Below are 12,812 nucleotides of genomic sequence, written 5' to 3' on the forward strand. Positions count from 1 at the left end.
AAAAATAATAATCATCTTGCTTTATCTGCACAAACAGGTGTCTTCATATTAAGAAGTTGATTGAGCATTATCGTCTTCACAACAGAAAATTGAAAATTGGCCATGTTGGCTTCTCTGAAGAAGAGCGCTTCATGGAATGGAAAAAAGAAATAGAAAAGAAAACAAAGGCCCATTTTGTTCTTCACAGGGGACGTAGAGAGACTCACAGTACATTTGTTAAAAATTATTACTGCAATAGGTCTGGATTTTTCATCTCAGTTGATAAAGGTAAAAGAGTGAGACTGAAAATGTCCTCGAAAATTAATTATACCTGCTCTGCATTTTTGAGAGTTGTGTGCCATAAATTCTCGGGAAAAGTTGAAGTAGAGTTTTGTCTAGACCATACACATGAATTTGGTGGTTCCAAGGACAAGAACACACGCCTGGAATTGCGGACAGAATTAGACAAAGCAAAAACTCCAGTTAAGATAGAACTGGTTTTGCCCAGTGACAGTAATGTTACAGAATCCGAAGATATTAATTGCGTTCAAAATACGAACAACCTGGCAGCAATTACATTTGAAGGTGAAAGCAATGAAAATATTGGCAAGGATTGTGTAAAAGAGGAGAATTGTAAGGTTGAATATATATCTGTTGTACGTGGACGAGAAAATATAAGTGATAGTGTTACGTTAGATATTTGTGAAAATCAGATTGCTAGCTCTAAAAGCTTACAAATTCCCCCCAAAGGCTCATATAATTTTAAGTGCAGTAATTCTTCCACAGCTTTCCATCACAGATTTAATGCCAGTAGCTTTGAAACGGTTGAACTGACAAGACGTGTCTGCCAACATAATGCTGTTGTGGTCCATAAACATATTGATTTGTCTAGTAGAAGTGTAAAGGGTGTGGAAAATACAAGTATCACCCATTCATTAGAAGCGAAAAACCCCAGTGAGAAAGATGTCACTGAAAATTGTGCAGTTCCTGAAAATGCAGCTGTTATAAGGAATTCTTCCACTGAAAATACCAAAAAGGAACTTCTTAGAATGATGAATGAGATAATAGACATTATCACGCAAACTTCATCTTCACAAACACTGAATAGTTTGAGAAATCACATTGTGTCAGCTCATGCAGTGGGAAAGTATCTTCAGTCTGGTGCCAAATGTAATACAGAACATGGCATTGAAAATTCTGGTGCCTTAAATAAGTGGGAGTGTTTAATACAAATAAATAAGGAATAGTAAAGAAAATATTTGTTCTAAATAGTCTGATGGTTATACAGGTACCTAGGAAGCTTAGGGTTCATGGTGCTACAGTATTACAGTGTACAGTACTGTGTACTTTACAAAAACAGGTCTGCAGATATCTCCATATTTCAAATTACAGACTGTTGTACATTTGTCCTTAAAATTAGAAACCTACTCCATCTTATGCCTGCAGTGGTATTTAGCGAAGATTGTCAGGTGAAGGGATTCTTGTTCATATTTTCCCTGCTACTAGGAGGATGACCATTGCACACTTAGTTGTCTTGTTTTGGTCTTGACTAACTAAGCAAGTGGATGGCTAGCTGGAGAAGATAAGTTGTTTGATTGTTTTATTAGGTCTGTACTGTATAATCAGAGCACAGGTGGCACCTCAACTTAGCAGACAGTTTGGGGTCTTGCCTACCATTCAGTACTGAAACCCATTAGGTGACCAAGATTTACATGTAGCTTGCATGGTACCCTGAAGCCTATTTTCATAGCTTTTGGTACACAGGAATTCCATATAAAGTAACTAATAACATATGTATTATGTGATGATTATTATTTAATTGAAGTGTATAATTTATCATACATTTTCAGAGATACAGTATGTCTGCAGATTAATTGTAGCAGCTCTACCAGCTTGTGCTTACAAGTTATGTAAAATACAGTATAAAAAGAAAGACCATAAACATTTTTGTTTCTTTTTAACACAAACCTCAAATTCTTAACAAGAAAAAATATTGAGAGAGAACGAGAGAGAGAGAGAGAGTGGGGGAACGGTTGGGAGGGGGGGTGGCAGGCCAGCGACACACTGTAAATGCATAGTTGATCCTAACACATACATGTCTGTAACACACACATGCATGTAACACTTTATTACTGTATTTAGCATAGCACTGTACGATATTGTACTGCATTAACTAACTGTTAATAAAATACAGTACTCTACCAGAGAAAGAAAGTTGGGCGATACAATAAATGCATATTGCTTTATAACTTGATGCATGTGTACATACTGTAGACATGCACTGAAAGCTAGATACTTTATAACCATGTTTTAGTCGTGATATTTTGCACTTGAAATTTTAGGTAGCACTGACATTCAGTGCAACATTATTTGTGCCCAGATTTAAGGAACTGTAATATTAAATCATCGTGAAAACGAGATAAAATTTTATTATTTATAAACCCAATAATTTATGTAAGTCCAGTCTGTGGTAGTTGTTCTCAGTCATGACAACTGAGCATACATCCAGGTCTGTGAACACCCCTGGTGGTGGAAATTTGTCATTCTCTGTGTTCTGAATTAGCTATAGACAGAAGTAGAGTGGAAGGCCCCAGTTCTGTAAAGTAGAGTGCTTTGTGAGAAAAAAACTTAAATTAATTTTTAGAATATTATTGCAAACCATTACTGTATTGTACCCTACATTAGCCTGAGTGGCTAATTAGCCTGAGTAGCTACATACATTGCCATAGCAAAGATGTCTATGCCTGGGGTTTTATGGAATGCAAGATGAGGGTGATGAATCTGGCTCCTCTACTTAATTCTTTAAAGCTGAGACAAAGCTTTGTGATGTATTTCATTAAGCAAACTTTGGAAATAATGTGTTTTATGAAATAAAATGGCATCATATTGATATTCCGAGTCTCTCAACTTTCTGTTGTTACTCCAGTTTAAACTTTATCCTTTGTCTCCAGTTGCTTTTCGGTATACTGTAACCTTTATAAAATCAGATGGCAAAGGTGAATTAATATTCCCATGAACACAACCTCTATTTGCTGCAGATTCACTTGAGAAGACCCCATCAATATTAATTTTGGTTCTGTTTCATTCATGGGTAATTTCAGTTAGCTTTACAGATTTGACAATACATGTTCTGTAATAATAATGTAAGACCATCTATAATCTAGGCTTGTGGGCATTGTCAAATGCCTTCTCCTAATGAACAGCAGAGGTCAGAAAAGACGAACAATCAGTGAGAACTGGCTTAACATCAAGAATATATTTCAATCTGTTGGAAGAGACTACTGGGATATGTGATAACAAAACCAAACTTCGGGTATCGAACAAGACGTAGGATACAATAGAGTGAACAAAAGTGAAAGGTACATGTGGACAAATTTCGGGTGACAAATTCAAATTAGAGCATGCTAATTACTCAAGTCTAGACACAGCAAAGTAGTTCTGTTATAGATCAAGAAGAGACAAGGAAAAATATTTGGACAAACAGGCAGATGATACTGACAAAGCCATGTATTCAGGGTGTGGCATTGGTGCTAGAGTAGCCCATAGAACTGTTAATGAAATATCCATGGATGGAAAGAGAAAGAAGAAAATACCTGTGAGAAGGAGTGGATAGATAATAACAAATAAGGAAGAAGAATGACAATGCTGGGCAGAAAATTTTTGTGAGGTCATAAGACATAAAGGTAAAATATTTAATATTTACCAGAAGCTGAGGAATCATTAATCATCAAATGTAGGAGATGGAAAACAAACACCAAGTTATGATGGAATCACTGCAGAAATGATTTTAGCTAAAACTGAAATGACACTTAGTATATTAACTAGACATTTTTCCAGAATGTTAAATTTGGAAACAAAGCTTGATCACTGGAAATTTATAGTTAAGGAACTTACCTGGCTGAATATGGTAACTAGAGGCATTGCACATCAGTTACAGTGAAAATATTCAATATACTTATTCTCAAAAGGCTGAACAAAGAAATTGATTAAAATGCTTAGAGATTAACTAGCTGGTTTTAGAAAAGGCAGAAATTGCACTGACCAAATATTATGTTAGAGATATAGGGTAGCAGTGTATGGAATTAAAAAAACAAATCTCATTTTAATGGCTGTTGGTGAAGCAAATGAAGACAGGTTAAGAGGCAAACTCTGCCTCTTAAAATTGCAAGTTTTCAACTTGGTTGTGATGATCATCTTTCAATTCATCATTAGAACATTTTCCTTTCTACTGAAGCCACACATAGCACCTTGAGAGACATAATGAGATGGCTGGATTGAAGGAGCAGTTTGTATGAAAGGGGAAGGAGACATGGCTCTTCTTAGAAGTGGACATTATCATTCTGGGATGAAGAGAACTTTAAGTCCTCGGGAGAGTAGCCTCTCTTTAAGGTAAATTATGAGCCGCAGAATGTTTATAACCAGTCATCTGAGAAGGTAAGCCAGTCTCTATAGATGTCTTATCCAACACTATCTGATGGGGTGTGCCCAGAACTAAGTGAGCATTCTGGGGATAAATCATAATACTTAGAAGCAGTTATACCACTCACAGAGGAATAGCCTGTTATGTATGGCAAAGGAGGGTGGGGTAGCAGGCCATGCAGCACAAGTTAAGTGAGCCATGAGTGCCCTAAGGGTTAGAACAGGCTTTGGTGGTATGCTGTGCTGTAGCTGGAAGACTTACACTGTGATACATTCCTAGGAGTGCCGTGCACCACTCTACTATGAGAAACGGTCATATTAACCTGAGATTACATATGGTCCACAAGAATACTGTCATAGCACAGGGGCTGAAATGTGCTATTCTTTGCCAAAGCCACCAAAATGGGCAGAGCTACTCACATTCTGCCATGCAGCACTACTTGAGGCTTCAGAATGACGAAATGGATGATTTGAGGAGTTCTTGGCAGACTTCTTTAAACAGCACAACTGTGGAAAGAAGAGAAGTTAATGTAGTCAGTTTTCCAAGCCTGACTAGTGGAAGATTTTTGTCTGAACCGGAGAATGATGAGGTACAGTTTATGTGAAGCAGTGGAAGGTGAAGCACAAAAACCTGTCTCACTATCTGAAATAACACTGTGCTGCTGTGGTACCATGATTCTTCATTGTTGTGAGGACCATCAGAATAGAGGAGGAGGTAGTGTGGGGTGTGGCGGCACTCACAGGCAAGTTAGCATTAGTCAAAATGTGGTGCAAAACCGTGCCAACATGGACCTTTGCACTTGTCAGTATTACATTTAAATTACTTGTAGCCTTTGAGGGGAAGGGCATTTCCTCAGAGATTCTTAGTCAAATGTACATACCGTTCCATCTTCTTTTGAGCTAAGAGTATGATAGACTTTCAAGTCTAGTGAAGTGAGATCCTTTTGCAACTGGCTTAGTCTTCCCCATACTCACGGATGGCACCAAGTAGCCAGATGATGCAGAGGAAGCAACACTTTCCTTAGAAAGCTTAAGCTGCTTGCTGGGATCTCCCATATAGCTTCATTGAGGCATGATGCAGTTACACAAATTAAACAATTCATGGTGCTAAATTAGGTAATATATGATCAGACAAAGATTATTAGTGCCTTTACCCATCATTAATACAAAATTTCTAAAAAAACATGAGTAAAAACACAAGATAGTACCATGCTGACTCAGGTTAAAAAAAAAACTAAAAAATAAACAAAATCAACTTAGTTAAGGTCTAATCAGTAATTCTGGACTGGAGATAAAAAGACATGGAAAAACTGGAGCTAAAGCAAAATGAATACCGCAAAAACAAAAATGGATACTATTTTGCATAGCCCTGCCAACTCCAAAGTGCTTGCGTATTACTGGCATAAGTAACCTGCTCAAACATAAACATGATTATAGAAAATTATGAAGTCATCTAAACAAACCAAAATTACTAACGAAACATGTAAAGAAGTTGAAGAGGATAGAAAATGATAAGCAAATCACAAAATGATTGCACACCTGCTGGAAGAGAAAGATTGACAATAAGTAACTGTATCTTATTTATACAGTTAAACAGAGAATTGTTTAAGCAAAAGAAAAGTACATAATGATTGAAGGGTAAAGAAGATTAAATCAAAAGAATAAAAGATGAGAAAAACAAGAAAATGATCACTCATTTACAAAGAGATATAAAGAATGAAAAAAATATAATGGAAATCCTTGGTGAACTATTATTCTTCATGCACAACTGATATACAATTCTCTATGCATACCCGATATGCAGTGTTAGTAACCATAGGCTAAAAATGTTTCCAATACTGTATGTATTTGCTCGCAAATCTGATATTTCAACAAAAATTAGGTGGCTGCTTATTCCATACAAGCTTGAATATTCCGGTTTCTGAAAAATTAAGGGGAGACCAGTGACATGTATGTTAGCTCTACCCTTTTAAGGAGAAGTAGAAAAAATCCAAATTTATGACATTTGTTGTGACCAACAGTCAGTTGAACAAGGCCTCATCAGTCAGCCTCCCACTTTCTCTTTGAGAGAGGGAAACTGAACAAGTATGCCAGGTCTGGAGTGTGGTTCTGTATTGATACTCTCCCACTGAAAGCTACTCTAAACATATGACAGATGTTATCTTGAGCAATACATGGTTAAAGGTCTTCTCAAAGGCAACAATCATCAGTCAGGAGCCATTGGGACTTACTTGTCCAGGGAATGACTGATGATTTTATCCCATGCTATTTTAAGGAAGGTAAGTTTATCAAGGGCAATCTAGTTTCAAGGATTTCAAAAGAAAGGTGTTTAGAATGCTGTGGAGTAATAAAACAGTTGTATATCTGTGCAGTAATCTGACCACTGGTTTGAAGAGGACCCCTTTTTAAGACTACAGGCACTGAGACCAAGGAATGCCTGGCCTTGTGGGCTGAATTCTTGAAGGTTTGTGGAATACATAACAGTAACTGCTTTAAAGTAGAATTCGATGCATTTATGGGGGGAATCAGTTGAATGAACATTCGTATAATCATCCATCTTTCTTTGGAACTGAGGTACCTAAGTTGGTATTGAAAAGTAATTTTAATTGCAGTTTTTATCAGATAGAAGTAAATAATCTTTAAGCATCTTAGGATGCTATGAGAGGAAGCTTGTCTCAACTGCATTTCCAGCTTTTGATCTTTTTCTTGTTGCCTTAGTAAAACATTTTGTTTGAAGTATTGAAATAAGGATCACATTGTAATAATGTACAGTACATTTATCTGAAATAAATATGTAACATGTATTACATTTACAGAATCTTTGACGCTGCTTTCGAGTTACTGCTAGAATGGCAGGGGAATCCTGTTTCTGAATACCAGAGGTTTCTTATCTGACGTTTCATAGCATAAAATGCAGTAATGGGTTCTTTTGTAACCCTTGATCTCCAGTGTTTTTCATACTTACTGGAATCGTGTCACAATTGCCCATCAGGTAAGTCTTGGAGTTATTTATTTTCAGTTATTTAACAAAAATTTCATCTTTGTAAGGCATCATTGTTTCTTTCAAAAGGTGATGGCTTAGGTTATAGCGTACAGATAATTCCAGATACTGTACTGCTTTCATTTTACTTGTAGATAATCCTTGGATATATGAATACTTAGCTTGCACTTTTTGTATCTGTAGTTGAATTTTATTTTAGTGGTACAAAATAAATTTGATGTTGGAGAACAATTGAATATTGAAACTGAATTTTCAGTTTTTGTACTGTCATATTTCTTACTTTTCATATGTTGCTGCGGCTGGGCTGCAGCTCACATTGAATATACTGGTGTGGATGTGAAAAATGCACTGATGGAAGTTTTAGAAAAATTGTAGAATGATCCCAAACAAAAACTCAATTTTGCTGTATGCTGAGCCTACAAAAATGTTGAAAATACTTACTCTACTTACAATATCTTGTTATATAACCAGGACTCAAAACTAGAACTATGACACAACCAGCTTTTTAGCAAAGATCTGTTTGCAGTCACTTAAAAGGCTTACTGCAGCCCTAGTAAAAACATTGTTGATTCACTATTTAGTAACTGAAATTCCAGCAGAGAAAGAGTGAAAATCAGTATTTTTGTATGTTACTACTCTGCTTTGAGAGAGAGAGAGAGAGAGAGAGAGAGAGAGAGAGAGAGAGAGAGAGAGAATGTTATTACTGTATTTCCTATGTATGTTAATTGAAATTTCATTTTTTATTTAATAGTGCCAACAAATTTTGTCTTTCGTCATTAAATTGAAAGCAGTAGTTTTTCCTTACTGTTTTAGTGTTCCTTAAATGAAATGGTATACAACAAGTATTTACATAATATTTACATTATCTTAAATGTTATAAGTAATTTAGAGTTAATTTACAGTATGTACTTCATGCAGAAAGATGTGTGTATGTTGTGCTATTTAGGCAAATACCCAGTATGTTACATCATGTCATTTCGTTTCAGGAATTTGGAATTACACAGATTTATACATCAGATTTTCCCTGCTTGTGATCATATGTGAAAAATGGTCTTTCCACTGTCTTCCTGCTTACATTTCTTTCTAGTTCAGGTCTTTGACTTTATCCTCTCTACATGACATTTGGTGCCTTCCTGAAGATCTTCATCCTACCTTTCCATATATGTATATCATACTCCTTTTTGCCTGCTTCATACTCCTTCAAACCATCCAGGTCTTTGGGACTGAAGAGTTTTCTAATCTCTGGATGCCACATTTTTTTACTACTTTTTTTGTCTTATCTTCCCAACACCCCGCCCATGAATAGCATTATTAAGTGACGCCACTGAAAAATATCCTCCATTTTATGTTTGTTATTTGCAGAGCAAGACAACCCTTTTCTGTGCCTCATAAATTTTTTCTTTTTTTACTAATATGGTTATTTATTTTCCAGCAGTTCAGCAATCTGTCGCTTCTTCATCCATGTTGTGGGAAATTTTTCCACTTCTTGCACATTTTATTTCTCAAGTTTTTCCAGTTTTCTATAACTTACCTATCTTTTACCACAAACAAATTCACTTGCTTGTACTCAAAGGTCTTTTAATAATTAATATCAAAATGTGAATGTTGTTTAATAAATTCAGTTGAAGAAAAGACTAAATCCTTGGTTGTTTTGTACTTAAACATAAATTTACTTTTACAAAAATGTACTTGCATTCCTGGTTGAAGGGGACAGAGGACAGATGAGGATTTTTGGTGTTGTTTAAGATTGAGCTGATTGCATGACACCATAAGCACTTTACTAATCCTAGCTCAGCCAATAACAGAGATGTTTCTGGGAATGAAAATAAGGTGCATGACAACAGAAAATGAAAATCAATGACAGGGAGGGTTACAAATCCCTTACAGTACCCGTCACCAAGAGAGGAAGATTAATTAACAGAAAGTCATGTTTAAGAAAGGTGTAAGAGTAGGATGAGGGGCAGGTTTCGACAGCTTGTCGTACAAGGTATAAGGAAGGGTTCTGTAAGAGCTGTAGCCAGTGGCTTTATTCTTGGCGTGATCAAAACACAAAATATATACAGTATAAGATTATAAAATTTATTTACAATGCTTGAACAATGACATATCCCAGGAGGTAACAATAATTTCGTACCCTTGAGCAATGACCTATACTGGAAATAATGATAACTTCCTATCCTTGAGAATTGACATATCCCAGGAGGTGATGATAACTTCTGGCTGATCATACCTCTTGTGGTGGTAGTCAGGGATTATCATTTGAATGGTTCCTCTCTGTACCCTAACACTAAAATATTTATGTGAACTGGAAGCACTGTAGTCATCTTTCTCTCTGCTTGAGATGACTGGAAACCTGCCTTGCTTCGCCCTTTTCGTGTCTTGCTCTGCTGTGTCAATCACAGGCTTCTACTTATATGATTGCCTTCAGCTCTTAGAAGTTTTGTCACAAACATTCGGGGCTAGATATGTGGAGTTGGTCGGAGGTTCTTTTCCTGAAGTTTTTATAGTTGTTACTTATACTACCTTACAGCAATAACTTTTGTGAGTTCCATTTTTCATTTGCTAGAAATCTGTTGATATTAGAGTTTTCTTCTATAAAACATCTGTTCTCTTGACTTTTCCAGGAAAGCTTGCCGAGGTCAGCATTGCCGAGAATTTAGCTGTTCGAGTTGGAGTTGAAATTATTCGACCAATAACGTTCATTTGTTGTGGACTCATTATCAATGCTGAAGGAGCCATATTTTGGCATTCAGATGAAATAACTCCTGATTCTATTGGAAATGATGCAAACCAAGAGAAAAGGCAAGAGAGCCCCTCAGTGGATGACAGTGTTGTTGTTCCTGAAAGGAAGAAAGATGACATTGAAGATGTTATTGTGAAGTGTGAAGAAAAATCCACAGAAAAAATAGACACTGAAGAAGATAGTGTCAAGATATTAATTGAAGAGGATCCCCTTTTACTAGATTCATCATCATCTGGTAGCCATCCCATTAAAAGTGTGCCTGAACCAAGCACTTCATCTAAGGAAAAGAACTCACCGAGTACCACTATAAGTAGACCTCTGAGAAAAAATCTTATTGGTATTTTGAGCAACCAAGATGCTGTTGGATCTGTGGAAAAAGACAAGGATCCAAGTGTCGTGCCAACAAAAATGAAATATCCTGAAATATTCACATGTGAGTTTTGTGGAAAGAATTTTACTGGTAAAAATCGCGCATATATGTTTTATTATCACAGAAATCGTGAACACACCAAGGAAATGGTGTATCGATGTGAGATATGTTTGAAAGATTTTTATGGAGATAGAGAATTGCTTTCACATATAACTACCCACAAAGATCCTGGACATGTTTGTCATATCTGTGGCAAAATGTTCTCAATAAGTAAACACTTGAAGACTCATCTCCTAGTCCATGAACCTGTGCGTGAACACACGTGTGAATTTTGTGATAAAACTTTCCGAAGAAAGGATCATCTTAGAGTCCATGAAAGAATTCACACTGGAGAGCGTCCTCACCAGTGCAAGTGGTGTGGCTCCGCTTATCCCCAGAAACACCAGTTGAAAATACACTTTCGCAAGTGCCCAAATCTGAGACGCAACCAAGGTAATTGATTCAGCATTGTGATTTGTTTGTTGTTAACCCATCATCATATTGAGCCCAAATCTTATGACATCCCCTGGGATGTTCATTCAGAAGGCTTCATTAAAGACACAAGAAGTAGTAGAGCTATGAGTGACTTATTGCACAAACCTGCCTGTGTACCATTGGTCAGTAGAAACTAACTAGCTTATTCTGTCAGATGTTCCATGATTGTAAACATCATTGATGGTCTCCCCAGCTTTGCTGCAGTTCAAAATTTTGTATTCCATCCTAATCCATTTTTTATTTTTTCCTTTCCTTTTCCTTCATTGCCAGTCTAATCTTTGTTTCTCCCATTTTTAGTTTTCTGTAAAAGAAAACTATTATGCTGGCTTTGTCTGTCCATCTGCACTTTATTCTGTCCGCCCTTAGATCTTAAAAACCACTGAGGCTGGGGGGCTGCAAATTGGTATTGTTGATCATCCACCCTCCAGTCATCAAACATCCCAAATTGCAGCCCTCTAGCCTCAGTAGCTTTTATTTTATTTAAGGTGAAGTTAGCCATAATTGTGCCTCTGGCAGTGATATAGGATAGGCCACCACTGGGCAGCGGTTAAAGTTTCATGGGCTGTGGCTCATACAGCATTATACAGAGACCACCAAAAGATAGATCTATTTTCAGTGGTCTTGGTTTTACGCTGTAGTGGCTGTACAGAAAACTTGATTGCGCTGAGGAAACTTCGGCACATTTTTTACTTATGTTGAAAACTGAATGAATATTAGTACAGCTATACCTCCTATTGCATCATTTTTGTTTGGGGTTCACCTCATGCTGTTAGCATGGGGAAGCTTTTCTAGCTATACTGCCCCAACATGACTCTTCATCTGACCCTAGCTACAACCTCCAAAAACCTATTTGCTGAAAGAAAGTGTTCCTTCCATGCTAGGAAAGGTTCCATGCTTTCATTGCAAATGGTGGTTTATGGGTTGTGCTGGGACATTTTAATCCCATAGGAGGGTGGTGCCCAGTCATAGATCTCAACTCTGAGCAAGCTGTAGCAGAGGCCTTCCTCTGGTATGGTTTTGATAAAAGCAGTGAGGTAGTCTGTCAAGAATGGGAACTTCCTGACTTCTTAGGATCCTTAGGAACAATGCTTCCATACTCCATCAGGGAAGTGTGGGCATTTTTTAGTTTTGGCCTTATTTTCATCATAATATTTTCCCCATGGTTTTCAACCAGATTGTGGCACCAGTGGCAGTCTGGGCCCACCAGTCCAACATAGGTTGTGGCTGTACCTGGGAAATTGGTTTATTTTAGCCAAACTGGTAACAGAACATTGGAAATGGAGGTATCTGGGCAACTTTTTGATCCCAGCCAAAATGGCAATAAAACATTGGAAATGTTGGATCATCTGCAAATTGTGCCAAAAAGTCCACACATCTTGGGATGGACACCCACATTTTGAGAACACTGGTTTGTTCTTCAGCAGTCTGAATCTCATGTCTGTTTGCAGTAACCAAAAGCCTCAGCAGTAGCCAAGCCCTCCATCCAGGTCATGATTGTACCTGCTTGGTCAACCCCCTGCAGTGAAGTTGGTTTTGTGCAACTGCCGCCGGGTGGTTCTACACAGTTATGTTTCTTGTAGTGCTTGGTGGCTGTGATTCTCCCAGATGCATGCCACTCTCTCAGCAGGACCCATATTAGCTCTGGATAATCGTCCTTACATTTCTCAAAATTCTGAAAGTCCATTGCTTTATAGCAAGTTGACTCCCAGTTAGTGACAGGAACTTGGTTGGAGGCAGGCAGGAAGTGACATGTCTTCTTCCAGGAC

The 12,812-nt window shown here is 37.3% G+C and overlaps 1 protein-coding gene across 5 annotated transcripts in view; it reads left to right on the forward strand.

Moving 5' to 3' along the window:
- The window catches only part of LOC136852312 (zinc finger protein Gfi-1b-like), a 33,205-nt gene that overhangs the window by 17,902 nt on the left and 2,491 nt on the right, over nt 1–12,812 (forward strand). For 3 of the 5 annotated variants that reach the window (XM_067126823.1, XM_067126821.1, XM_067126822.1), the window contains 2 exons: nt 7,215–7,390; nt 10,024–11,004. In XM_067126823.1, the coding sequence (XP_066982924.1) occupies nt 7,318–7,390; nt 10,024–11,004 (1,054 nt within the window). In that variant the 5' untranslated portion in view covers nt 7,215–7,317. Of the gene's footprint in view, nt 1–37; nt 1,922–7,214; nt 7,391–10,023; nt 11,005–12,812 lie in introns of those variants that run through there. The other 2 variants (XM_067126819.1, XM_067126820.1) reach the window with 1 other exon arrangement.

This window comes from Macrobrachium rosenbergii, chromosome 25 (genome assembly GCF_040412425.1).
Source record: "Macrobrachium rosenbergii isolate ZJJX-2024 chromosome 25, ASM4041242v1, whole genome shotgun sequence".
NCBI lineage: Eukaryota > Metazoa > Arthropoda > Malacostraca > Decapoda > Palaemonidae > Macrobrachium > Macrobrachium rosenbergii.